The sequence below is a fragment of the Gadus morhua genome, chromosome 2, assembly GCF_902167405.1.
Source record: "Gadus morhua chromosome 2, gadMor3.0, whole genome shotgun sequence".
Taxonomy (NCBI): domain Eukaryota; kingdom Metazoa; phylum Chordata; class Actinopteri; order Gadiformes; family Gadidae; genus Gadus; species Gadus morhua.
In genome coordinates this window covers 28,497,119-28,525,047 of record NC_044049.1, presented here as the reverse complement: position 1 = coordinate 28,525,047, position 27,929 = coordinate 28,497,119, and the positions used below count along the sequence as shown (strand labels likewise).

The 27,929-nt window shown below is 50.4% G+C and overlaps 1 protein-coding gene and 1 long non-coding RNA gene across 2 annotated transcripts; one reads left to right on the top strand and one right to left on the bottom strand.

The window, feature by feature from the left end:
- Positions 1–2,067: 2,067 nt before the first annotated feature.
- On the bottom strand, positions 2,068–11,736 carry LOC115537543 (RNA binding protein fox-1 homolog 1-like). Its single transcript, XM_030349532.1, has 3 exons — positions 11,674–11,736; positions 4,444–4,519; positions 2,068–2,196 (listed from the first exon to the last, which is right to left on the bottom strand). Exons 1-3 carry the CDS (start codon positions 11,727–11,729, stop codon positions 2,068–2,070), a joined length of 261 nt encoding a protein of 86 aa, XP_030205392.1. The 5' UTR covers positions 11,730–11,736.
- A 2,935-nt stretch (positions 11,737–14,671) lies between these two features.
- LOC115537560 (uncharacterized) lies at positions 14,672–15,275 on the top strand. Its single transcript, XR_003974830.1, has 3 exons — positions 14,672–14,748; positions 14,872–15,034; positions 15,211–15,275. It is a non-coding gene; the product is annotated as an uncharacterized LOC115537560 (long non-coding RNA).
- The last annotated feature ends 12,654 nt before the right edge of the window (positions 15,276–27,929 follow it).

Sequence of the window (27,929 nt, the reverse complement as noted above, 5' to 3'; positions counted from 1 at the left end):
GTGGTCTTGGGGTTGTGTCTCCTGTAGTCGTATCTCCTGTGGTTGTATCTCCTGTGGTCATGTGGTTGTGTCTCCTGTGGTCATGTGGTCGTGTCTCATGTGGTATTGTCTCCGTCTCCTGAGTTTCACTTTATATTCCACCACACATCTGTAATTTATTCTTCTATTTACATAGTAGGTGAATCCTCTTTATGCATCTCACATTTATATGGTTTTATATTCAAACAAGTGGAAAAGTCTAACAGAAAGCTACGATAACCATAATAATCATCGTAATAATAAAAAATAGTCCACCGTAGAGATGATATGAGAAAAGGAATTCAAGATATTGTGGAATCAAATGTAAAAAAATTACATGAAGAAATGTGGAACATACCACAATGGTTTGTCCCACAGGCTCTTAAAGCAACAGAAAATACAGGTTATATGTGTGCAAAATAATATCATTGGCAAAAATACAATTAGGATATCTACAGTGCAACTTGTAAAGAGATAATATAAATTCTGAATATGATTTGATAGAAAACGAGATAGCTTTCCCTAACGATTGGTTCTACTAGTCTAAATCTAAAACATATTGTTGTGTATTTAATATCAGATAATATCTACACTGCACAGTTTAAATATAATACATTTGTTTGTCATACCCTCATTCCTCCAAGTTATTCTGAAATGATAATCCATTCACCATCAAGCAACCAGAACTCAAAGTTAACATTAGAAAGTGATGTGGTAGCTTTTCAACTTCACTATTTTGTATGTTTTTAATTTATATTAGATGTCCCATTGCATAAAAAGTCATCAGTTCTTAACGATCAATATAATGGAAAATGTATGTCTCTATATTTGTTGTTATTTATATAAAAAATTAGCTTTTGGATGGCAAACACTGTTCAGGATTTGGACTAGCAACTATATTAATGAACAGCAAACCTGACATAGCCAAACATTATTGGAGTTCTTACATTATTCATATCTATGTAAACTGTACACGGTGCCCCGGTGGCGTCAGCTCGGACCTTTGGCTTGAGGGACGCGGTATCAACCAGCCCGACGGAGCTTCTGAACGCTGAGGTTCTGAACCCGGGTCAGGAGCTGCTCTCTACACTAAGAACACTTACACTCCAACCCTCTCTTCTACTGTGGGAAACAGGATCTGTCGCTTCTGTTCGATTGTTGCCGTGCGTTTACGACCCCATCCCAACGACTGCAGAGGGCGTCACATGGCAGGCATTTGAACCAATAGGAAACAGGAATTGCAATAATGTGTGTTTGGTTTGGTTGTTGGTGACGTAAAGTCGACCAGTCACTTATCGCTATCTAGTGCAGGTTTAGAGAATAAATCATATTCAATGTTAATTATGACTATATATTTATACATTTTGTTCCTAATCTCCTTTTCGCACAGATTTCAAACCATGAAAAATATCTAAATTGACATGGAAGCACCAAAAGCTAAGGTAACCCAAAATAACTAAGAAACAGCAACTGGACTAGTATAGTCACTAGTATAGTCACTTCAACACTTTTACAAAACATGATTACCCCAAAATGGTGACTCTGATCTATGTTACAAGGTTGGATTGCAGAGTCTTTCACGAGCCCTAACAATTTAAATCTGTTAACATGTGAATTCCTCTAAATGCTTACCTTTCAGCATTGCTATAAGACCACAGAAAAAATCTCTACAGCCGACAATCTGTGTTTTAAAACCTTAGAAATTAAAAACCCACAATATCAAAATACACAGCACAAAATATCTGAGGTATAAGATGAAAAATATCAGTTGTCATTTTAATCTTTAAGTCTTCTGAACCTCTCCTAAGGGAGATGTTAAAAGATGCACAACTGCATGTATTGCAATACCCAGCCCTCAGAAATCTCTATCTCTCTCCCTGTCATTTACTCACTCTCACACAAGTCTGCCCCCGGCCCCGGCCCCGGCCCCGGCCCCGGCCCCGGCCCCGGCCCCGGCCCCGGCCACGCCCCCGGCCCCGCCCCCGGCCCGGCCCGTCGCTCTCTGCTCCAGTGGAAGATGGAGTAGCGGGAGGGCGGGGGCCTGTGCGGCTAGTAGGGGGCGAAGCGGCCGTAGCCGCCACGGTAGAGGCTGGCCTGTAGAGAGGAGAGGACCAGCCCCAGCTCCTCCCCCGCTCCTTGGCTCCGCCCCTTGGCATCACTCAGCGGGACGAAAGCATTCTGTGCACACACACACACACACACACACACACACACACACACACACACACACACACACACACACACACACACACACACACACACACACACACACACACACAAAGGTTTGTTAGCCCTTGTTCTCCCCAGATGGAGCAGTCTCTGTGTACAGCACCAGACCGTTCTCCGCTGGAACGGCTTGGGGGGGGGAAGGACGAGCGCCCTTCATGCAGCGGGCGTGAAGGGAAAATGCAAAATGGAAAATGCATGGATTTACATTTCTTTCTGTGCAGTACGTATAATGTGGGACAATCTGCTCTGGGACACGATTCAATAGAGCGTGAGAACGAAAGGTTTTTGAGGAGGTCTGCTGTAAAAAACAGGGAAATCAGAGTTTCCCTAATCATGGCTGTCGCACCAAATGCTGGTCCCTTTATCCAAGAGGTACAGATGCCCCCCCCCCCGAATTCCCCCTGCGCAGCGTCGCTGAGCGCTGTGTGTGGCTCCTACCACTAGGGGTGGGTAAAAAATCCTAAAGATTTTCTTTTATATTATTCCCATGGGCCCCCCTCTGCCTTGGCCCCCCCACAATGGTCCACCTTGCCCCCGCAGTCCGACGGCCCCGTCCCTAATACACTACATTAACCCTAACCCTAACGCATCTCATTTACCCTTTGATGCATTTGTTGGTTTGACACATACATAAGTAGAGGGTGCACTGTACTATCTGCGCACACCTCTTCTGTGGTCGAAGAAAAACATCCCAATTGAAAGGCAATGGTTTGAATTTCGTTCTGTGTAGCACGAAATAAGTCAGACAATCGTGCCCTGGGGTATGTTCAATAGATTACTTTTTGTGAGAATGCGAGAGAAATGTTTTTGAGGTGGTCTGGTGTAAAAAACGGACAAATCAGAGTATCCCCAGTTCACTACATTGACCCTTTGTTGCATTTATTGTTTTGACCCAAACATAAGTAGAGGGTGCATTGTACTATCTGCGCACAGCCCTTCTGAAGCCTCTCTCTCTCTCTCTCTCTCTCTCCCTCCCTCTCTCTCTTTCTCTCTCTCTCTCGTTTCAAAATGCATTGGTTTACATTTCGTTCTTTGTAGCACGAAAAAAGTCGGACAATCGTGTTCTGGGACACGATTCAATAGATAAGCGTTTGTGTGCATTAGCAGGAAATCGCCTGATACCGGGTTGTATCAGGAGGGTTCTAGACTGAGGACCATGGAGGTGGATGGTGTCCTCTGAGAGGGTCTGGCCCCCAAACAGGGTGCTCTGAGACCTGTTTGAACGTCTTTAGGACGACGATGGAGCTTCAGTCTGAGGGCTAGTTTGAGGACCTGGACTCAGCCTGATGGCGTGATGAGAGCAGCAATACAGAGAACACCTTAGTGTCTGTCTGATTGACAGTTTGATTACATCCAAAACGTCCACTTAATGACTCCAATGGGCTGAATTACATCCGATCCTTTCGTTTTTTTTTACTTTGTGCATCTGAGTCATGTGGACAAGCTGGGTTCCATGGTATTCTGAGGCCTGATCCTGGTTTTACAAATCACACTGAGGAAGAGAAGTCAAGCAGCAGGAAACAAGAGGGGCGGGCCATGCAGATCAGAGGGTGTGTGTGTGTGTGTGTGTGCGTGTGTGCGTGTGTGCGTGTGTGCGTGTGTGTGTGTGTGTGTGTGTGTGTGTGTGTGTGTACATGTGAAGAGATAGAAACATGATGATAAACATAAAGGAGGAGAGCCAAGATGAGCTGATAGAGAGACAGACAGACAGACAGACAGACAGATGAATAGAGATATGGATATGAACAGATGTTTTAGACCGTAGACAGAGATGACAGACAGGTGAAGGAGGGGCCTGACAGACAGACAGGTGAAGGAGGAGCCAGACAGACAGGTGAAGGAGGAGCCTGACAGACAGGTGAAGGAGGAGCCTGACAGACAGGTGAAGGAGGAGCCAGACAGACGGGTGAAGGAGGAGCCTGACAGACAGGTGGAGGAGGAGCCTGACAGAAGGGTGAAGGAGGAGCCAGACAGACGGGTGAAGGAGGGGCCAGACAGACGGGTGGAAGAGGGGCCTGACAGACAGGTGAAGGTGGAGCCAGACAGACAGGTGAAGGAGGAGCCAGACAGACAGACGGGTGGAGGAGGGGCCTGACAGACAGACGGGTGGAGGAGGAGCCTGACAGACGGGTGAAGGAGGAGCCTGACAGACGGGTGGAGGAGGGGCCTGACAGACGGGTGGAGGAGGGGCCTCACCATGGCGGCCCCCATGTAGGAGGCTGGGGGTGCGAGCACGTGGCTGTACGGGTCGGCAGCGTACACTCGTCCGTAGCTATGGAGACAAGGAGGAGACAAGGACACCGGTTGGATGGTTCGTTACCCTCCCTGAACCCTCTGCTGTCCCTGGAGAAACGCAGAGCCCGGAGACCTACAGGCCACAGGGCCCCCCCCCACTAACACCACAGGCCCCCCGCACTAACACCACAGGGCCCCCCCCCCCCCCACTAACACCACAGGGCCCCCCCCCCCACTAACACCGCAGCCCCCCCCCCCCACTAACACCACAGGGCCCCCCCCCCCACTAACACCGCAGCCCCCCCCCCCACTAACACCACAGGGCCCCCCCCCCCACTAACACCACAGCCCCCCCCCCCCCACTAACACCACAGCCCCCCCCCCCCCCCACTAACACCTCAGGCCCCCCCCCACTACCACCACAGTGTTGTTCCAGAGGCCCCCTGATGGAGTTGTGTTGTTCTAGAGGCCCTCTGATGGAGTTGTGTTGTTCCAGAGGCCCTCTGATGGAGTTGTGTTGTTCTAGAGGCCCTCTGATGGTGTTGTGTTGTTCCCGAGGCCGTCTGATGGAGTTGTGTTGTTCTAGAGGCCCTCTGATGGAGTTGTGTTGTTGCAGAGGCCCTCTGATGGAGTTGTGTTGTTCTAGAGGCCCTCTGATGGAGTTGTGTTGTTCCAGAGGCTCAGTGATGGAGTTGTGTTGTTCCAGAGCTCAGTGATGGAGTTGTGTTGTTCTAGAGGCCCTCTGATGGAGTTGTGTTGTTCCAGAGGCCCTCTGATGGAGTTGTGTTGTTCCAGAGGCCACCTCCTGTAGGCAAGGACTCACACTATCTTCCCCTACCTCCATTCCCCTAGCAACTCCCCTAACAACAGCCAATAAGAGAGGCCGGGGCCTTGTGCCTATAAATGAGCTGATTTGCATAGCGGCCCAGTGGCTGCAGCGATTAGAAGTTAATCCCGATTCGTTTTGGACATTGTTATTCAGTGTACAGTCAATTCACACGCCACGGCCTCCTCACTCAGCGTTTGACCTGCCTTATCTCCTCGAGCAGAGTCCGACCGTCACTTCCGTGTATGTACATACACACACATACACGCACGCGCGCATTCACACACAGTCACACACAGGCACGCACGCACACAAACACACACACACACACACACACTCACATGAACACACACACAGCGAGGAATGGTGACCACAGCATCAATTTGGAGGGACTGCACATCTGAAAATATTGCAAACATCGTCATTGAATATGTTTACGAACATGACAATTTAGACTAAAACCGAACCAATGGGTTGAAAAGCTGATCTTATTGTGCACGTCAACAAAACACCACAGACCATTGTTGCACTTCATAAAAGGGAGTGAATAGGGAACGATTTCGAACACAGCTACTGTGTAGTGAACCCCACTGACCACTGTGTAGTGAACCCCGCTCACCACTGTGTATACCCCACTGACCACTGTGTAGTGAACCCCACTGACCACTGTGCAGTGAACCCCGCTCACCACTGTGTAGTGAACCCCGCTGATCACTGTGTAGTGAACCCCGCTCACCACTGTGTGGTGAGCGGGGTTCACCAGTGTGTGGTGAGCGGGGTTCACCAGACAGTGGTGAACCCTGCTCACCACACAGTGTCCTGTCAGTGGGGTTCACCAGTGTGTGGTGAGCGGGGTTCACCAGACAGTGGTGAACCCTGCCCACCACACAGTGTCCTGTCAGTGGGGTTCACCAGTGTGTGGTGAGCGGGGTTCACCAGACAGTGGTGAACCCTGCTCACCACACAGTGTCCTGTCAGTGGGGTTCACCAGTGTGTGGTGAGCGGGGTTCACCAGACAGTGGTGAACCCTGCTCACCACACAGTGTCCTGTCAGTGGGGTTCACCAGTGTGTGGTGAGCGGGGTTCACCAGACAGTGGTGAACCCTGCCCACCACACAGTGTCCTGTCAGTGGGGTTCACCAGTGTGTGGTGAGCGGGGTTCACCAGACAGTGGTGAACCCTGCCCACCACACAGTGTCCTGTCAGTGGGGTTCACCAGTGTGTGGTGAGCGGGGTTCACCAGACAGTGGTGAACCCTGCTCACCACACAGTGTGCTGTCAGTGTGTTCCTTGTCTGCTTCTCGCCACACGAGGCTGGGGCCAGGAGATCCCAGGAAGGTGAACTGTTGGTGTTTGAGTCTCTAACCCTCAGGACTCTGTTCTGACCTACGATGGAACCAGAGGAGCTAAGAACAGAGGTCTGCACTCAAACAGGAGAGGAACCCAGACAAGGAGACACCTGACCAGAAGAGCACTCCAACAGGAGAGGAACCCAGACAAGGAGACACCTGACCAGAAGAGCACGCCAACAGGAGAGGAACCCAGAGAAGGAGACACCTGACCAGAAGAGCACTCAAACAGGACAGGAACCCAGACAAGGAGACACCTGACCAGAAGAGCACTCCAACAGGAGAGGAACCCAGACAAGGAGACCACCTGACCAGAAGAGCACTCAAACAGGAGAGGAACCGAGACAAGGAGACACTTGACCAGAAGAGCACTCAAACAGGACAGGAACCCAGACAAGGAGACACCTGACCAGAAGAGCACTCAAACAGGAGAGGAACCCAGACAAGGAGACACCTGACCAGAAGAGCACTCAAACAGGAGAGGAACCCAGACAAGGAGACACCTGACCAGAAGAGCACTCAAACAGGAGAGCAACCCAGACAAGGAGACCACCTAACTAGAAGAGCACACAAACATTTAGTTTACTAATGGTGTCCATGTCAACTGAGGTCATGGTGTCCATGTCAACTGAGGTCATGGTGTCCATGTCAACTGAGGTCATGGTGTCCATGTAAACTGAGGTCATGGTGTCCATGTTAACAAGGGTAATGGTGTCCATGTTGTGACGGCCACAGGGTTGCCTTGTGTTGTGGTGTTGCTTCTGGTGGCTCTGTCTTGCAGGGATCTGGTTGGTGGAGCCACATCACCTAACGAGATGCAGCTCACCTGAGCAGGCTGGGCTCAGGAGCCTATAAAGCAGCCCTGATCAAGTGACTCCTGTCTCTCCCTGGCCTGCAGCTCGATACTTAGGCCCCGTTTACACGAAGGGAAAACGCAGATATTTCCACGCGGTTGGGCCTCTCATATACACGAAAACTCAGTTTTTGTCACAGAAAACGATCATTTCTAAAAACTCCGGCCAAAGTGGAGATTTCTGAAAACGCCTGTTATGTGTTGTCGTGTCAACGTGGAGAAACAGGGTTTAGGTTCTGAAGCGTCACATTATGCGCCAGGAAATACTTAACGTCATATGAGCGCCCTATGTTTACAGTTTGTTTGTTACAGGAAGACGCTGGTGTTATTCGTTGTTGTTGATTCTGAGGATTCTGATTGGCTTGCAGGGCTTTATCCTTCTCCCTACTAGAGTTGAGATTCTCTGCCCGAGCCCGAGCCGACCCGGCCAATATTTCCCACCACTATCCTCGGGCCGGGCCTTTGATCGACGATTTTTTAATTTATTTTTATCATTGGTTTATTGGCCTAATCTGAGGAGTAATCGATGCCATAAACAGAAATATTATGGGCCTTTATTACACGGGTCTTCTCAATGCCGTGGAACGCTCCGTTCACTTGCATGGGTAGTAGTCCGGTGACTTGTCAAGCCCAGCGTCTTCCGTTGCTAAGCAACGTCGTCGCTGCGCATCGGACGGTGTACTGTTCGCCCTGTCGGGGCTTATTTTCCCGATAATGACCGGCGTTCTATACATTATCCCTTACATATATATTTAGCAGAGTAGGCCTAGTAACAAATGTGTACAAAGTTACATATGTATTAAAAAAAAAAGTCTGGTTGAAATCGGGCTCGGGCTCATAATTACTGTTAATGTGTCGGGTCGGGCCGGGCTCGGGCAGAACGTGCACGGGCTCGAGCCGGGTCGGGCTTCATTTTATGGGCCCGATCTAAGCTCTACTACACTGCCGCCCATAGGTTTGGCATAGTTATAATGGCGCTCGACGGCGTATTTATGCGTTTTGATTTAAACGACAACTTTTTTGAAAACGATGCTGTGTGCACAATGTTATTTTTGAAAACGGAGGGGGGGAAATATTTGTTTCTATAAATACCCTGCTACATATAAACGTGGCCTTAGTTTCCGTTACGTTTGGTTGTTCACGATGTTCTTTAATAAATTCATTAAGTTCATACAAGACCATGTGTGGCCTCCCCTTCAATGGTACAACCGTTGAGCCAGGTTGTAACATATGGGGGCTCGTCCGACCAATTTGGTGAGTTTTTCCCCGGTGGTAAAACTTTTGATAGTTTTGACTGGTTTTTGGGGATTCTATCAGTTAATTGGTGCACTAGTTAATATGTTTTGAAGCTCCTTTGTGGTTTTGTGGATCAGTAGTGCATGGTTGGGGATTGAGCTTTTGATTGGGTAATCTGCTGAGGTTAGGCTAACAGTTGATTGTCCAGTGAGCATATGTCGGAATTTGAACTTCCCCTGTTAGGCTTCAGTTGCGTTTCCCCTTTGGGTTGCGTGAATTATTTTTGTTTCGTTTGTTTAATCCTTTTGGTAGTGCTGTGGCAACGTGGTTGGTGTCAATTGTTTTCGGACAATTGTCTCGGGAGCACGTCCGAAGGATCTTGAGGGTTGTCTGCTTGTAGGTCGCCTTTCAAACCGGCTGGTTTACAGTGCATAAATACCCACCGCAAGCTGCATGAACACTAGGGTCGGGATTATTTATTTTGGATAGGCAGTTAGTGGGGAAGTTCCAATTCTATTTGCATCCCAATAATCAAAACAGTTTTGTCATGGCTTCTGTCAGTAGTTTTGTTCAGTCTCCCACTGAGGCAATTTTGAATAGTTGCACAAAAGACCAACTTTTGAAGCTCGTGGAGCATTATGGTGTTGACATTGGGGATAAAAAGTTAAAGGAGGAAATTAAAGGGGCATTGAGGGCTGCTTTAATTCAGAGTGGTGTGTTGCCAGCCACAGTGCAAAGTAATGCTGCGGTTGAGTCTGTTTTTCCTCCTGTAGGTCTAACATTTGAGCAGCAAAAGGAGCTGTTGCTCTTGCAGTTAAATGCGGAAATGGAAAAAGAACATCTAAGACAGTCTTTGGAAAAGGATAAATTAAATGCGGAGATGGAGAAAGAACATCCAAAACAGTCTTTGGAAAAGGAAAAATTGGGGTTGCAACAGTACAGAGTAGACCTTATTAAAGCAGGAATGATTGTGGGTAATGCTGAGGGTTCAGGATCGTCTGAAGAACCCGCTACAGCACAGGTGAAAGGGTTTGATGTGGTTCGTAATTTGCGTCTTATACCAAAGTTCGACGAGAAAGATCCAGACACTTTTTTTATCATTTTTTGAACGTGTAGCCGATATGAGAGGTTGGCCTGAAACTGACCGGGTTGTTATGTTACAATCAGTGTTCACCGGAGAAGCCCAGGAAGCTTATTCCGCTCTTAGTGCAGTAGATTGTCAGACCTATTCCACTGTAAGAGATGCAGTTCAGTTCTTAGAGCATACGAGTTGGTGCCAGATGCCTATAGGCAACGCTTCAGGTCCTGGGAAATTGCTGATAAACAGCCAAACGTGGAATTTGCAAGAGAGTTGTCTAAACATTTCAATAGATGGTGTTCAGCTGTAGGGGTCATTACATTTAAAGATCTCTGTGATCTCATTGTATTGGAACAGTTCAGAGATTGTCTTCCATCTGAAGTTGCCACTCATAATGATGAGCGTGGAGTGAAAACTGTTCATGAAGCAGCAATTCTGGCAGATAAATATATTATGGCTCGAAAAGGAAAGTTGGGGAGAAGCCGTGTTCCAGATGTGCAGGCTAAGAAAATTGGTCACTCTGCTAAAATGTCGTGGTCGGAGTCTGCAAAGCCGAACCGTAGTTCACGTTCAGGTGGCTTTGATGATGTTTGTAATTACTGCCATGAGCGAGGACACTGGAAAAATGATTGTCCTAGACACCAGGTATTGTGAAAAGCTTTGTATGGTTGAAGAGTTGGTTGGTTTGTCTGGTTGAAGAGTTGGTTGGTTTGTCTGGTTGAAGAGTTGGTTGGTTTGTCTGGTTGAAGAGTTGGTTGGTTTGTCTGGTTGAAGAGTTGGTTGGTTTGTCTGGTTGAAGAATTGGTTGGTTGGTATGGCGATGAGTTGGTTGGTATGGCGATAAGTTGGTTGGGGCTCTGCAACATTTCAATGTGTACCTTGATTCTGGAATGCCAATTGTTGTATTCACTGACCATAATCCTCTCACCTTCTTGAATTCTTTGCAGAACCCTAATCAGAGGCGATGGGCTCTGTTTTTGCAGCCGTACAACTTAGACTTCCGTCATATTAAGGGCACCCACAACGTCATGGCGGATGCTTTGTCCAGTGCGCCTTTGTAACTTATTGTAACTAATAGCATCATCTCTTCTATCCTGTGCAGTCTGTTTCTCCTCCTCCTAAATTGCTCCACAGGCAAAGGTGGCTGGGGAAGGAGTTGAGGACACTGGAGAGGTTGGAGTCATGTTCTTTAAAGGGGTGTTTGAGTTATCTGCACAAATTAAAACTTGGATTTATGAACGTAAAGCGAAAGTGGTGTATCCTGTTACAGTGTACATGAGTTTATGCCCTTTATTAATGTACAGGGTTGAACTCCTGTCTTATGGGGGGGAAGTGTGATGGCCACAGGGTTGCCTTGTGTTGTGGTGTTGCTTCTGGTGGTTCTGTCTTGCAGGGAGCTGGTTTGTGGAGCCACATCACCTAACGAGATGCAGCTCACCTGAGCAGGCTGGGCTCAGGAGCCTATAAAGCAGCCCTGATCAAGTGACTTCTGTCTCTCCCTGGCCTGCAGCTTGATCCTTAGTTTCCGTCACGTTTGGTTGTTCACGGTGTTCTTTAATAAATTGATTAAGTTCATACAAGACCATGTGTGGCCTCCCCTTCAATGGTACAACCGTTGAGCCAGGTTGTAACATAACTGAGGTAATGGTGTCCATGTTAACTGAGGTCATGGTGTCCATGTTAGCTGAGGTTATTGTGTCCATGTTAACTGAGGAAATGATGAGAAGAATCATTTGGATTGATTGGGGTACATGAGTTATCTTTTAATTTGCCTGGAGTCATAGCTAAGTCAGAGCTAGTGCTGAGGTGGGGAGAGGGAGGGAGAGGGAGGGAGAGCTGCCTATCTCACCTGTCACTGTAAGCAGCAGCTGTGGCAGCAGTAGGCTGGGCGTATCTGTAGGCCATGTACCCGCCCTAAGGGAATGTGTACATATATGAACACAAAGGGAATGGAATACAAGAGTCGGCACACATCAAACAAACCTCCAATATACAAATATATACAGTCATGTATATCATATGACAGATCATCATCATAAAACAACCCGGTATCACGCCATTGCGTGCTCCTGCGCACGAACGTTAATCTATTGAAGCGTGTTCCCGAGCACGATAGTCCGACTTTTTGCGTGTTGCACAAAACGAAATGTAAACCAATGCATTCTGAATGGGAGTGTTCTAAGACAATTAACGTTCTCCACAAAACGCTACGAGAGAGAGAGAAAGAGAGAGCGGGAGGGACAGAGAGAGAGAGAGAGAGAGCGAGAGAGAGGCTTCAGAAAGGGTGTGCGCAGATAGTACAGTGCACCCTAGTTATGTTTATGCCAAAACCTATATATATAATTAGGCTATAATTATATTATTTAGCGTGTAATGAGACAATCTATAGCCAAATTGTCGAAGATGCCCGAGAATCTTTCGGGATATCAGCATGGGAAATCGGCGAATCAGACCCATGAATCTATTGTAGCGACCCTGGGACAGTTAAATAGTTTGTGTGTTATGTGTTACATTATATTTCGTTGTCCGTTATGCCAGTTGTTCTATGTGCATGTATTGTAATGTTATTCTTGTCAAACAGCGTGTGGGGCGAATCATTAGGTCAGCTGGGGGAGGGCCTTGGAAGAACAGGAGGGTGGGGGCCTGCACGCGAGTGAGACCGTGTTGCCGGGGTAACCGGGGTTTGTTTGGGTCCGGTTTTCAGCTGTTGGTTTCAATGTTGTTACAATGTTACGGGTTTCAGTGACCTGGTTTTTGGTCCATTAAAACTACCTTCAACTAATGACTCGACATGATTATGTCACCGGCGAGGTCGTTACACTATAAAGAAACACGTCATCTCAAGCGGGAGAGAAAGTTTGCGGTGCTGGTTTGTGTCACCATCCCAGCAACCCAGTCGCCAAGAAAAAACGTTGAGGGTGCACGTTTCCATGAACACTGGATACGTAGCATTTCAACGTAAAAAATAGCGTGTTATACCTACAGTATCCACGTGTGCCGCTGTGGAGGCGGGTTTCGGGGTTTGGGACACGATTGTTTAGGGGGGGGGGGGGGGGGGGGGGGGAGACTGTTGTTGACCGGGGAGGGGGGGGGGGGGGGGGGGGGGGGGGGGGGGGGGGGGGGGGGAGACACGTTTGTTGAGGGGGACGACGACACACGATTGTAGGGGGGGGGGACACACGTTAGTTGAAGGGGGGGGGGGGGGGGGGGGGACACGTTTGTTGAGGGGGGGGAGACACGTTTGTATCCTAACAACAAAACAAGTTAACAAAAGCCCCATTTGTCAACTGAGAACCCCAATTCCCAGAATCCCCCGCGGCTCCGGAACACGGCGTAGCTTATATTAATCTTTATTATCTGAATGGGAAATGCAATATTTTAGGACAGATACACCATTAAACGCGTTTCTAATGACATTTCTAGCGAGAAATGTACATTTTCCTTACATAATCTTCAGTCAGTGAATGTGTATGATCTTTATTAATCTTTATTATCTGAATGGGAAATGCAATATTTTAGGACAGATACACCATTAAACGCGTTTCTAATGACTTTTCTAGCGAGAAATGTACATTTTCCTTACATAATCTTCAGTCAGTGAATGTGTATGATCTTTATTAATCTTTATTATCTGAATGGGAAATGCAATATTTTAGGACCGATTCACCGTTAAACGTGTTTCTAATAACATTTCTAGCGAGAAATATACTTTTTACTTGCATAATCTTCAGTCAGTGATTGTGTCTGATCTTTAGTTTTATAGTTATTAGGATTTGATCGGCTCGCTCGCATGTTTCAACGACGTCAGGTTGCTTTCGCTAAACTAGCAGCTCACGTGCTTCCTGCGTTTGTGTTATTAAACTGTTACTATATGTAACTTTTAATGATATCATCTTGTTAGAAACACGTATATCTGAGAGCCAACCCAGTCGCCAAAAGCATACGTTGACAGTGTACTTTTCGTGAACACTGGATTACGTCGCATTTCAACATAAAATAGCGTGTTATACACACACACACACACGCACGCACACGCACAGACACACACACACGCACACACACACACGCACGCACACACCTACGCACGCGCGCGCGCGCACGCACACACACACACGCACACGGTCGTGCGCAGGAGCACGCAATCGCGTGACACCGGGTTGAAAGAAAGACGTCAACTCTGGAGTGACCGAAAATTTGCGGTGCTGGTTTGTGTGACGTAAGTTCAACTATGATTGACTGCTATTTAAAAACGGTTGAATGCTTGAAATACTAAGATTATGGAGTTGATAGTGCAAATAATTATATTGCCGTTGTCAAAGAATATTAACAGGTATTAACAGCTAATAACAGATAACAAAAGCGTTGCTTCATAGGCTAATGTAGGCCTACGTCGCCACCTGTCCCTCGGGTAGGCTAGCTAGTTCGTTAGTAATTGAAATTGAACAATGAGAAAGGCTTAGATAAGTACCATACACAGCATCATGTTAGAAGGTAATTTACACAATGTAGTCGGCTGTTTGTAAAAAATAGTTTGTTTTTAGTGATTTACTTTTTTCTCCCTGCAGCTTCAAATAAGCATCATACATCTTAACTATCTCTCTGCCAATGCTAATATTTTATATCTATAATCTTTCTTATCCATCTACTATCTGTGTATCTAATCTGTTTTGTTTATCTGTCTATTCGGTTTGTCTGTGTCTTTGTAAATTAGGTAATCTTTCAATATGCCAGGCAGCACATGTAAAACATGCCCCTCCTGCAAAACCATTCTGCCTTGCGCTAAAAAGGTTTGCAGCCACTGCAAAATGGTCCAGCCTGTAAAGGAACGCCTCAAAATTGCCTTGAGGCTAAGCGGGAAGAGTGGGCGTCTTCCCGCAAGAAGAACCACAACATGGCTGTTGTCAAGCAGGAAATGTTCCTCCTGGTATGTAAACAATTCAGATTAATTATGTTCTACCTTTAACTGTCTGAATCACTATTGCTTTGAATAGTAGGTCTTTTTTGATTACTACAGGCAAAACATTAACATGCTGTGATTTCCTTACAGCTCGAAAAGCTTCAAGCAGCAGGATATAAACCTGTCCTGCTGCTTGGAAAAGCCACTAAAAAGAGCCATGTGGTCAAGGTGTTCACACCTCGTTGCACCTTGGCCACATTTGCGGAGGAGTCCCTCAAAAAAATGGGCTCCATCCATGAGTACATTTGTCAAGGTATGATTCTTTATTTTTATAAATTCCACACACCCTCTGCTTTGTTTACCAAAATACTAACTGCATCTTGTTATTTGTCCACCACATTCATTTTTATCATGGAACTATTGGTACAATTTTTTTGGTTGCCATTTGCAATTTAATAACCCTTTGCAACACTTTTCAAACTTGCACAGGATGGACCCCTTTTGCAAGTGGGACTGCAGAGGGGCCAGAAGAGGGCAGGGGGACCACTCAGGTGAAGACATACAGGAATATCTATGACAATTAAAGAGGCTAATCCTATATATGGTTATATACTGCATATATACTCCAATATATTATGCTACAAATTACAATATACTAAGTCAGCTGTATAAGTGCTAACCTCTTTTCATGTTTGTTTATGGTTATTTATGTGTATAGATGTGTATAGATCTGTATGGTCTTAATTTCATATTTTTTAAAACTGAATTTACACTTGCACTGTTGAAGTTCCACTGTTGGACTTTGAGTGAGTGTTATCTTATGTCATCTTAGATGGACATGGACATGGGAGAGGTGGAGGACAGGGCCGTGCAGGTGGAGGAGGGGGAGGAGGTGGCCCTGCAGGTGGAGGAGGGGGAGGAGGTGGCCCTGCAGTTGGAGGAGGTGGCCCTGCAGGTGGAGGAGGGGGAGGAGGTGGCCCTGCAGTTGGAGGAGGTGGCCCTGCAGGTGGAGGAGGTGGAGGAGGTGGCCCTGCAGGTGGAGAAGGTGGCCCTGCAGGTGGAGGAGGTGGCCCTGCAGGTGGAGGAGGGGGCCCTGCAGGTGGAGGAGGGGGCCCTGCAGGTGGAGGAGGGGGCCCTGCAGGTGGAGGAGGGGGCCCTGCAGGTAGAGGAGGTGGCCCACCCGGACACGGAAGGACCAGGTATGGATTTTTCAATTAAAGCATGCATGAGAAGGTACTAAGTGTCATACAAATAAACATCATTGCCTGAATGAGTAATATTTTATTTTCCATTCCAACAGCGGTCTCTACTGTGCAGAGGAAGCGGAGGAGAAAAGGTATGTTCAGAATGTCTGTACAGATCGAATTGCTAATTGACTACTATTCTTTTCACCATAGCATTACATTTATTGTAGTTATTTTGGAAAAAGGACTGTAATAAGAATGTTGGTTATGACCATTTGAGTCTTTGTTTGAATACCTCAACATTTCTTTCCTACAGAGCATCACAGCCAGAAGGGGCTTGAAAAAAGGAACAAGACTTTACCGAAGAGTAAGATGAAATAGTTTGTAACGATCAGAGCACTGACAAACCCTTTACACAATTTATAATTATGGAATTGTAAATTATTCTCCTGTGTATTCATAGCAGCGATTACAGCATTAATACAGTATTAATAATTACTGTTATTGATTTTATATTTGCGGTATTTTATATTTGCCAGTGGATAAGCATAGATGGTTTTGTTGTGAAAAACATGTTTTTTATATTTTCAGATTGCCCCTACCATATTGGTCGTGACTCCTTCGAAATAAGGAGTTACGGGAAGGAGAGGATGAGAAAGGTTTGACAGACCCATAAAGACCCAGCAAAAACACATGCGTGATTAACTGTAGGAATGACATTCTCGCTGATTGATCATGAGCATGCATATTAAGTACATACTGTAAATGTAATTTACTCATGTATACAAGTAATTTGCATAAATATTTTGGAATAGTACCGTCAATGCATTTTGTCTATCAAACTCATAGGCTAACACTGAATTTATTATCTTACTGATGAATTTATGGTTCCTTTCCTTGATAGGGCATTAAAGAAGTCCTTGTTGATTGGCAGCCTTGCCCAGTTTGGTATGTATTTAATTTGGTTTCTTTCTGTTTCACTGGGTTTTTTTAAACCACTTCATTGCTTTTCCGAGTATTCTATATTATACCATATTATTTTGCACCATCTTGGTGCAAAATAGCTGCTGCTATTTTAACGTTTAACAGTAGTTCTTCCACCAAACACACTTGCCAACCAGATTTCCTATCAAGTGGTTTCATCATTCCCTTTCTTATGTGTCATACACTATTACATTATTAGATCTTGAATTATTAGAAAATGACTTGAAAGTGTGGTATTGCTCAAGAACAAAAATGTGCAAAGATTGGGCTTGATTTGTAATTGCCTTTATAGATGAGAATCAATATAAAGTAGGTATATACTGTGTGTTATGTAAGTGGAGTTCGACCAATCATCACAAAACGGTTCATTGATATATTATTTGTTCTCTTTTCAGTGGGAAGGAGTGGGCCAGGTCCTGGCAGCCAAAAGATTTGAATTAGTCCCCCTGCCCTCTTCAAATAAAAACATATTTTCAGTCTTTCTAGAATGTGGTGCTACTCCTGATACATGATTGCCCTGCCATTCAAATGTGGTCACTAAGAGCTTAATGACACACACACACATATATATATATATATATATATATATATATATATATATATATATATATATATATATATATATATATATATATATATATATATATGTATGGACACAACAGTTAATATAAATATGAATTCCAGTCTGTAGGCAGTACATGGTGGGTAAAGTTAAAGTAACTCAAAAGTTGTGGGCTGAAGGGTCTCTAGCTAATAGAGTAGTAGCAGCAATTAATTGAGTATTTAATCCATTCAATGTATTTAAGATATGCATCCAGGTATAATTGCAGATGGCTATATTGTATAGAAAATATTGATTTTAAACATACAAGTGCAAGCAGGGCCTACTGAATGTCAATTTAGTCACAACAGATTATTAAAATATAGTGCTGATAGATCTTTATTCAACACCAAAACACCAGATTCTCTTGGATGATTAAGTTAGCTGCTACGTCAAACCAACCATGGTGTGGTGGTGGTTTCATATATGTGAAAGGGCATTCAAATATAGCCTACTACAATAATAATAATAATACATTTTATTTGTAAATCACTTTTCATAAAAATAATCTCAAAGTGCTACAACAAAACACGAAGGGCAATAACACAATAAAATAAATAATAATCTAAGGACCATAGGTGTTATAGGGTGTACCGATGAGAAGGCTGTTACAGTAATCAAGCCTGGAGGGGATTAAGGCGTGGACGAGTTTCTCTGCGTCAGAGAAGGTGAGGATTGGGCAGAGTTTTGATCAATGATCAATTAGGAGGCCGAAGCCCTAAAGGACAACCCTGTCTCATGAAAATTACGTTCCCAGAGAACTATTCGGCATTCTCAATTACGTTTGTCTGAAAACGTATTTTGTCTCGACAGAAAAACATGGTGGCTAAGCCTATGATGGTTGCTATGGACGCTGAAACTAGCAGCCCGAATGCCGTTTAAAGCATGGAAATAAAACCATTGTCTTTGCTGATTATGTTATTTTATGGAACCGTGTAATGATGTTATTTTTCCACACATAAACACAGAACAGTCTGTTCAACCCGGTATCACGCCAAGGCGTGAAATAGATACATTGGTCCACCTCGCAAGGAGTGTTCAGTGTCACGCTATGCCTGACCAAAGCGTGAAGAGATACACGTTTCTTCCGCCCATCTAAATGAATGGAGGAATAGCACCAATAGGGGTCGATACGTTCTCCCAGCATTTGGGGGAAATGGTTACGTATATATATATATATATATATATATATATATATATATATATATATATATATATATATATATATATATATATATATATATTAGATTAGATTAGAAAACTTTATTTATCCCAAAATGGGCAATTTCGTTCACAGTTTCCAGTCTCACATAATAGATTACTTAATAAATACAATAAATAGCAATAGGAGGTAGACAAAAACATATATCAAAGGCAGTCCAACACACACACATTTAACTCACAATTAATTTCAGCCCGTCAGTAACAACCACCCTGCCCCCGGAAACACCCAGCAACACTGGTGTGCTCTCCACCTACTCCTTACTTTTGTCATCATTTAGTAACCTGATGGTTGCAGGGATAAAAGAGTGGGAGTACCTCATTGTTCTTGTCCTGATTGAACAGTAGCGCCGCCCTGAAGGCATTAGGCGTATATATATATATATATATATATATATATATATATATATATATATATATATATTGTAGCGACCAGTGTTCGCGGGTTCATTCACTTCCGGGTTCGTGCCGGGGATTCTGGGGGATTCCCGGCGCGCATGTTGTTGTGTTATTGTTGCTGTTATTGTTGTTGTTCTGGGTCCGTTACTAGTTGTTGGGGTTATTAATGATCAGTGGGGTTAATGGGTTGGGATTGTTAATGGGTTGGGATTGTTCATTGTTGTGTGTTGTTCTGTTGTTGTTGCCACCGCCACCGAGAATGACTTGTGTGTTAGTTAGGTTTGCTGTTCTATGTACGTGCGAATGAGTCAATAAAAGAGGGTGTTCTGTAGTCGAGCGGTGTATGAGGCACAGACCCCTAGTTGACAAAAGACTGTCTCCCTGTTCTTCCTGGTCGGCGCTACATTGGTGTCAGAAGTGGGATTATGGAAAAAGGAACGTTTTCCAACATGACGCGTCCAAAGGAGGAAGACTCGGAGGAATGGCTCGGCGCGACGGCTGCGCAATATCGCCACCCAGCGGCCGTTGGCGATGTCGCAGGATCGGCGGCGGTCGCTCGCCACCTGGTGGCCAGGCTGCCGAAGTTTTCTGGAGCGACGCCACTGGAACCTTACCTGGCGCAGTTGAGGATCGCAGCGCGGTACTACGGTTGGGGTATGGATGAGTCCGCCGCTCAGCTTGCCCTAGCCTTGGAGGGAATGGCGTTGCAGGTTCTGCTGGACCTGGCCCCAGCAGACCAGCGTGACCTCCATGCCCTGACCCTGGCCTTGGAGAGGCGTTTCGGGCAGCGGAGGGTCGTGAGCCACAGCCGGGAGTTGCTGACCAGCCGCCGCCGCCGGGAGGGGGAACGTTTGGGGGCCTACGCAGCGGACGTACTGCTCTACGCCCAGCGGGGCTACCCCGACTTCCCTGCTGCGGCTAGGGAGGAACTAGCCCTTCAATCGTTCCTCCGAGGACTCGCCCCGCCGCGGCTGGGACTGCACGTCCGCCTCGCCGGGCCCCCGAACCTCGATATGGCTCTTGAGCTGGCGGAACGGGCGGAAGGGGAGCTGTCCAACCTACAGCCGTCCGGTGCCCCCCAACATCACGTCCGGCAGGCGGACTACGAGCGGGACGAGGACGACGAGGAAGAGTGTTTCAAGGTCCGCGAGATGGCTGCCGGGGGAGTGATCGAGCCCTCGTCCAGTCCATGGGCGGCCCCGGCAGTCCTGGTGAAGAAGAAGGACGGTAGCTGGAGGTTCTGCGTGGACTACCGGCGCCTCAACGAGGTCACCCGGAAGGACTCGTATCCGCTTCCACGGATCGACGACGCCCTGGACTACATCGGGGGGTCTAGCTGGTTCAGCTCCCTGGACCTCCGCAGCGGCTACTGGCAGGTGGAGTTGGCACCCGAGGCCAGACCCAAGACTGCGTTCACCATTGGACAGGGACTGTGGCAGTTCCGTGTCATGCCGTTCGGACTATGCAACGCGCCGGCGACGTTCGAGCGGATGATGGAGAGGGTGCTGGCGAGCATCCCCCGGAGTCGTTGTGTCGTGTACCTGGACGATTTGTTGGTGCACGCCCGCGACTTTGGGGGAGCGCTGGCGAACCTGCGGGAGGTTCTTGGGGCCATCCGCCGGGCCGGGTTGCGGCTGAACCCTGCCAAGTGTTCCCTGCTGGCCAGGGAAACGCTGTTCTTGGGGCACGTGGTGAACGAGCATGGCGTAGCCACTAACCCGGCCAAGGCAGCTGCAGTCCGGGACTGGCCGACCCCCACCAACGCCGGTGAACTGCGGAGTTTTCTGGGCCTGGCGGGGTACTACCGCCGGTTCGTCCAAGACTTTGCCACGGTCGCTAGCCCCCTCCACCGCTTAACCGAGGCAGGCCGGCCGTACGTCTGGGACGATGCCTGCGCCACGGCCTTCTCCCGACTCCAAGCTGTGCTCACCGAGGCCCCGGTCCTGGCGTACCCCGACGCTGGTCGCCCTTTCGTCCTCGACACCGATGCCAGTAACGTGGGGGTCGGTGCGGTCCTCTCCCAGGGGGTGGGGGAGGAGGAACGTCCCATCGCCTACTTCAGCCGCACTCTCAGTCGGGCGGAGCGCAATTACTGCGTGACCCGACGGGAGCTGTTGGCTGTGGTCCTGGCCGTGCGGCATTTCAGGCCGTACCTACATGGGAAGCGTTTCCTGGTCCGCACCGACCATGCGTCCCTCACGTGGCTCCTCAGTTTTAAGAACCCTGAGGGCCAGGTGGCTCGATGGCTGGAGATTCTGCAGGAATACGACTTCGAGATCCAGCATCGGGCGGGGCGTATCCACAACAACGCAGACGCACTCTCCCGGCGGCCCTGTGCGGTCCTGGAGTGTCGCTACTGCCTGCGACAGGAGGAGCGGGTCCACGAGTCTCCGATGGTGGCGGCTCTCCAGACCACCGAGGCTGACCAGACCATCGGTGAGGCGGAGGGCTGGCTCCTGCTGACGGCGAGTCAGTTGGAGCAGCAGCAGTGGGCCGACGAGACCCTGGCGTTGGTGAGGGACTGGCTGGAGGCGGGGCAGCGCCCCAGCTGGCCGGAGGTGTCGGCACGAGGGCCTGAGGTGAAGGCCTACCACTCCCAGTGGGGATGCTTCCGGCTCCACAACGGGGTGGTCCACCGCAGCTGGCAGGACCCTAGGGGTAAGAAAAACATTCTGCAGCTGTTGGTGCCCCGTGCGCTTCGTCCCCAGGTGCTGCAGCTGGTCCACGGCTCGGTGGGAGCGGGGCACTACGGGAACGCCAAGACCCTGCATCGCCTGCGGGGGCGGTTCTACTGGCCGGGCTGTCGACGGGACGTGGAGTTGCATGTCCACTGCTGCGACACCTGTACGGCGCAGAAAGGGCCTGCCCAGCGTTCCCATGCCTGACCAAAGCGTGAAGAGATACACGTTTCTTCCGCCCATCTAAATGAATGGAGGAATAGCACCAATAGGGGTCGATACGTTCTCCCAGCATTTGGGGGAAATGGTTACGTATATATATATATATATATATATATATATATATATATATATATATATATATATATATATATATTAGATTAGATTAGAAAACTTTATTTATCCCAAAATGGGCAATTTCGTTCACAGTTTCCAGTCTCACATAATAGATTACTTAATAAATACAATAAATAGCAATAGGAGGTAGACAAAAACATATATCAAAGGCAGTCCAACACACACACATTTAACTCACAATTAATTTCAGCCCGTCAGTAACAACCACCCTGCCCCCGGAAACACCCAGCAACACTGGTGTGCTCTCCACCTACTCCTTACTTTTGTCATCATTTAGTAACCTGATGGTTGCAGGGATAAAAGAGTGGGAGTACCTCATTGTTCTTGTCCTGATTGAACAGTAGCGCCGCCCTGAAGGCATTAGGCGTATATATATATATATATATATATATATATATATATATATATATATATATATATTGTAGCGACCAGTGTTCGCGGGTTCATTCACTTCCGGGTTCGTGCCGGGGATTCTGGGGGATTCCCGGCGCGCATGTTGTTGTGTTATTGTTGCTGTTATTGTTGTTGTTCTGGGTCCGTTACTAGTTGTTGGGGTTATTAATGATCAGTGGGGTTAATGGGTTGGGATTGTTAATGGGTTGGGATTGTTCATTGTTGTGTGTTGTTCTGTTGTTGTTGCCACCGCCACCGAGAATGACTTGTGTGTTAGTTAGGTTTGCTGTTCTATGTACGTGCGAATGAGTCAATAAAAGAGGGTGTTCTGTAGTCGAGCGGTGTATGAGGCACAGACCCCTAGTTGACAAAAGACTGTCTCCCTGTTCTTCCTGGTCGGCGCTACATTGGTGTCAGAAGTGGGATTATGGAAAAAGGAACGTTTTCCAACATGACGCGTCCAAAGGAGGAAGACTCGGAGGAATGGCTCGGCGCGACGGCTGCGCAATATCGCCACCCAGCGGCCGTTGGCGATGTCGCAGGATCGGCGGCGGTCGCTCGCCACCTGGTGGCCAGGCTGCCGAAGTTTTCTGGAGCGACGCCACTGGAACCTTACCTGGCGCAGTTGAGGATCGCAGCGCGGTACTACGGTTGGGGTATGGATGAGTCCGCCGCTCAGCTTGCCCTAGCCTTGGAGGGAATGGCGTTGCAGGTTCTGCTGGACCTGGCCCCAGCAGACCAGCGTGACCTCCATGCCCTGACCCTGGCCTTGGAGAGGCGTTTCGGGCAGCGGAGGGTCGTGAGCCACAGCCGGGAGTTGCTGACCAGCCGCCGCCGCCGGGAGGGGGAACGTTTGGGGGCCTACGCAGCGGACGTACTGCTCTACGCCCAGCGGGGCTACCCCGACTTCCCTGCTGCGGCTAGGGAGGAACTAGCCCTTCAATCGTTCCTCCGAGGACTCGCCCCGCCGCGGCTGGGACTGCACGTCCGCCTCGCCGGGCCCCCGAACCTCGATATGGCTCTTGAGCTGGCGGAACGGGCGGAAGGGGAGCTGTCCAACCTACAGCCGTCCGGTGCCCCCCAACATCACGTCCGGCAGGCGGACTACGAGCGGGACGAGGACGACGAGGAAGAGTGTTTCCAGGCCTGGACCTCGCCCCAGCGTTCCCGGCAGCGTCCACCACAGCGTCCACCACCCGACGACAGACGTAGGTCCGGAGATGATCGGCGCTGTTTCCGCTGCGATGAGCCAGGCCATCTGGCCCGTGACTGCCCTGCACCGGCACCACGGGTTAGACCATCTCGTCCGGCGGAAAACGGCAGCGGAGCGGCCCAGTGAGGGGACCGCCGCTCCGGATTCCTGCTCCTCTCCACGGTCGGTGCGCTCTGGTTGGCGGCCCGGGCCGCGCCAGGGGCTTTACCTCCGCTGTGGGATCGACGGCCGACCCTGCACGGCCCTGGTGGACACTGGGTCGACCATCTCCCTGGTGCGTCCGGGCGTTTTTCCGGGCACCACCGGCGCACTCTCGGGGGGGTGGACGGCGACCAGCGTCCGCCTGACGACCGTTACGGGACAGGAGACCGGAATGAGGGGAAGGAAGCGGCTGGCCGTCCGGGTGGGTGACCAGGAGGTGATGCATGAGTTTTGGCTCGCCGACATCCGGGACTCGTGCATCATCGGCCTGGACCTGCTGAGCCGTTGGGGTGCCAGGATGGACACGGCTGGAGCAACCATCACCATCGGCACGGAGACGGTGGCGCTCCAGTCCGGACGGGGGGAGCATGGGGGCTCTGGCGGCCAGCGGAGTAGTCGCCGGGTTGTGCCCCAGGAGCCTCTGCCTCTGCCCGGCCCCTGCATTCCCCGCGGCCCTGTATCTGCCGCCTTTCCTTCCCCTGAGACCGCCGAGGCCGTCAATGCGCTTTGGCTGCGCAGTGGAGCTGGCCTCGACGTACAGCAGAGTCTGCAGCTGAGGCTGTTACTCGAGGAGTACGGGGACATTTTCGCGGCACGGGATGAGGACTGCAGGCGGACAGGGCTGGTGCAGCATGACATCGACACCGGCTCTGCTCGGCCCATCCGCCTGCGGCCCCACCGATTAGCACTAGCCAAGCGCCAGGCGGCGGAGGACAAGGTCCGCGAGATGGCTGCCGGGGGAGTGATCGAGCCCTCGTCCAGTCCATGGGCGGCCCCGGCAGTCCTGGTGAAGAAGAAGGACGGTAGCTGGAGGTTCTGCGTGGACTACCGGCGCCTCAACGAGGTCACCCGGAAGGACTCGTATCCGCTTCCACGGATCGACGACGCCCTGGACTACATCGGGGGGTCTAGCTGGTTCAGCTCCCTGGACCTCCGCAGCGGCTACTGGCAGGTGGAGTTGGCACCCGAGGCCAGACCCAAGACTGCGTTCACCATTGGACAGGGACTGTGGCAGTTCCGTGTCATGCCGTTCGGACTATGCAACGCGCCGGCGACGTTCGAGCGGATGATGGAGAGGGTGCTGGCGAGCATCCCCCGGAGTCGTTGTGTCGTGTACCTGGACGATTTGTTGGTGCACGCCCGCGACTTTGGGGGAGCGCTGGCGAACCTGCGGGAGGTTCTTGGGGCCATCCGCCGGGCCGGGTTGCGGCTGAACCCTGCCAAGTGTTCCCTGCTGGCCAGGGAAACGCTGTTCTTGGGGCACGTGGTGAACGAGCATGGCGTAGCCACTAACCCGGCCAAGGCAGCTGCAGTCCGGGACTGGCCGACCCCCACCAACGCCGGTGAACTGCGGAGTTTTCTGGGCCTGGCGGGGTACTACCGCCGGTTCGTCCAAGACTTTGCCACGGTCGCTAGCCCCCTCCACCGCTTAACCGAGGCAGGCCGGCCGTACGTCTGGGACGATGCCTGCGCCACGGCCTTCTCCCGACTCCAAGCTGTGCTCACCGAGGCCCCGGTCCTGGCGTACCCCGACGCTGGTCGCCCTTTCGTCCTCGACACCGATGCCAGTAACGTGGGGGTCGGTGCGGTCCTCTCCCAGGGGGTGGGGGAGGAGGAACGTCCCATCGCCTACTTCAGCCGCACTCTCAGTCGGGCGGAGCGCAATTACTGCGTGACCCGACGGGAGCTGTTGGCTGTGGTCCTGGCCGTGCGGCATTTCAGGCCGTACCTACATGGGAAGCGTTTCCTGGTCCGCACCGACCATGCGTCCCTCACGTGGCTCCTCAGTTTTAAGAACCCTGAGGGCCAGGTGGCTCGATGGCTGGAGATTCTGCAGGAATACGACTTCGAGATCCAGCATCGGGCGGGGCGTATCCACAACAACGCAGACGCACTCTCCCGGCGGCCCTGTGCGGTCCTGGAGTGTCGCTACTGCCTGCGACAGGAGGAGCGGGTCCACGAGTCTCCGATGGTGGCGGCTCTCCAGACCACCGAGGCTGACCAGACCATCGGTGAGGCGGAGGGCTGGCTCCTGCTGACGGCGAGTCAGTTGGAGCAGCAGCAGTGGGCCGACGAGACCCTGGCGTTGGTGAGGGACTGGCTGGAGGCGGGGCAGCGCCCCAGCTGGCCGGAGGTGTCGGCACGAGGGCCTGAGGTGAAGGCCTACCACTCCCAGTGGGGATGCTTCCGGCTCCACAACGGGGTGGTCCACCGCAGCTGGCAGGACCCTAGGGGTAAGAAAAACATTCTGCAGCTGTTGGTGCCCCGTGCGCTTCGTCCCCAGGTGCTGCAGCTGGTCCACGGCTCGGTGGGAGCGGGGCACTACGGGAACGCCAAGACCCTGCATCGCCTGCGGGGGCGGTTCTACTGGCCGGGCTGTCGACGGGACGTGGAGTTGCATGTCCACTGCTGCGACACCTGTACGGCGCAGAAAGGGCCTGCCCAGCGTTCCCATGCCCCGCTCCAGCAGTACCTGGTGGGAGCACCGATGGAACGGGTGGGGGTCGACGTCCTGGGGCCGTTTCCAGTCACCGACTCCGGCAACCGCTACGTCCTCGTGGCCATGGACTACTTCACCAAATGGCCCGAGGCGTATGCGGTGCCGGATCAGAGCGCTGCCACCACCGCGGAGAGGCTGGTGGAGGAGATGTTTGCCCGTTTCGGGGTCCCTGCTGAGCTCCACAGCGACCAGGGGCGGAACTTTGAGGCCCAGGTCTTCGGGGAGGTCTGCCGGCGGCTGGGGGTGCGCAAGACCAGGACGACGCCGCTCCATCCCCAGAGTGACGGGTTGGTGGAGCGGTTTAACCGCACCCTGGCCACCCAGCTCGCCATCCTCACCAGCCAGCACCAGCGGGACTGGGACCGCCACCTGCCCTTGGTCCTGTGGTCCTATCGGACGGCAGTGCAGGAGTCCAGCCACTGCACACCGGCTGCCCTCATGTTCGGGCGGGAGCTCCGGACACCGGTGGACTTGGTGTTCGGGTCTCCGCCCGAGCCTGAGATCGCTGGGGGTGCGGCTATGGACTATTTCCGCAGGCTGAGGGATCGCCTGCTGGTGGTCCACGACTACACCCGCCAGGCTCAGGCTGCCTCAGGGGTGAGGCAGAAGAGGGGCTATGACACTCGCTGCCGGGGACGAGCGTTCACACCTGGGGACAGGGTGTGGGTGTACTGTCCCGTCAGAAAGAGGGGGGTCTGCCCTAAGCTGCGGAGCCACTGGCAGGGACCGGGGGAAATCCTCGACAGGGTGTCCGAGGTGGTGTACCGGCTGCGGATGCCGGGCGCCCGGGGGCGTGTGGTAGTGTTGCACCAGGACAGACTCTCGCCGTACCGCCCCCTCGCCCCAGTTGTTGCTGATGAGGGAACTCCTCGTGGTTCCCCTGCCGGCTCCCCTGTCCCTGCCGGCTCCCCGGATGGGGCCGTTGGCCCTGCGGCTGTCGCCCCTAGGGGGGCTCAGCGGCCGAACCGGCGGCGCCGGGCCCCTGAACACTTTAAGGACTATGTGTCGGGTGATGGGGTCGTCGGGGACGACTGACCCCTCAGATGGGAGCTGTGTAGCGACCAGTGTTCGCGGGTTCATTCACTTCCGGGTTCGTGCCGGGGATTCTGGGGGATTCCCGGCGCGCATGTTGTTGTGTTATTGTTGCTGTTATTGTTGTTGTTCTGGGTCCGTTACTAGTTGTTGGGGTTATTAATGATCAGTGGGGTTAATGGGTTGGGATTGTTAATGGGTTGGGATTGTTCATTGTTGTGTGTTGTTCTGTTGTTGTTGCCACCGCCACCGAGAATGACTTGTGTGTTAGTTAGGTTTGCTGTTCTATGTACGTGCGAATGAGTCAATAAAAGAGGGTGTTCTGTAGTCGAGCGGTGTATGAGGCACAGACCCCTAGTTGACAAAAGACTGTCTCCCTGTTCTTCCTGGTCGGCGCTACAATATATATATATATATCCAATATTTTAGGACAGATTGACCATTA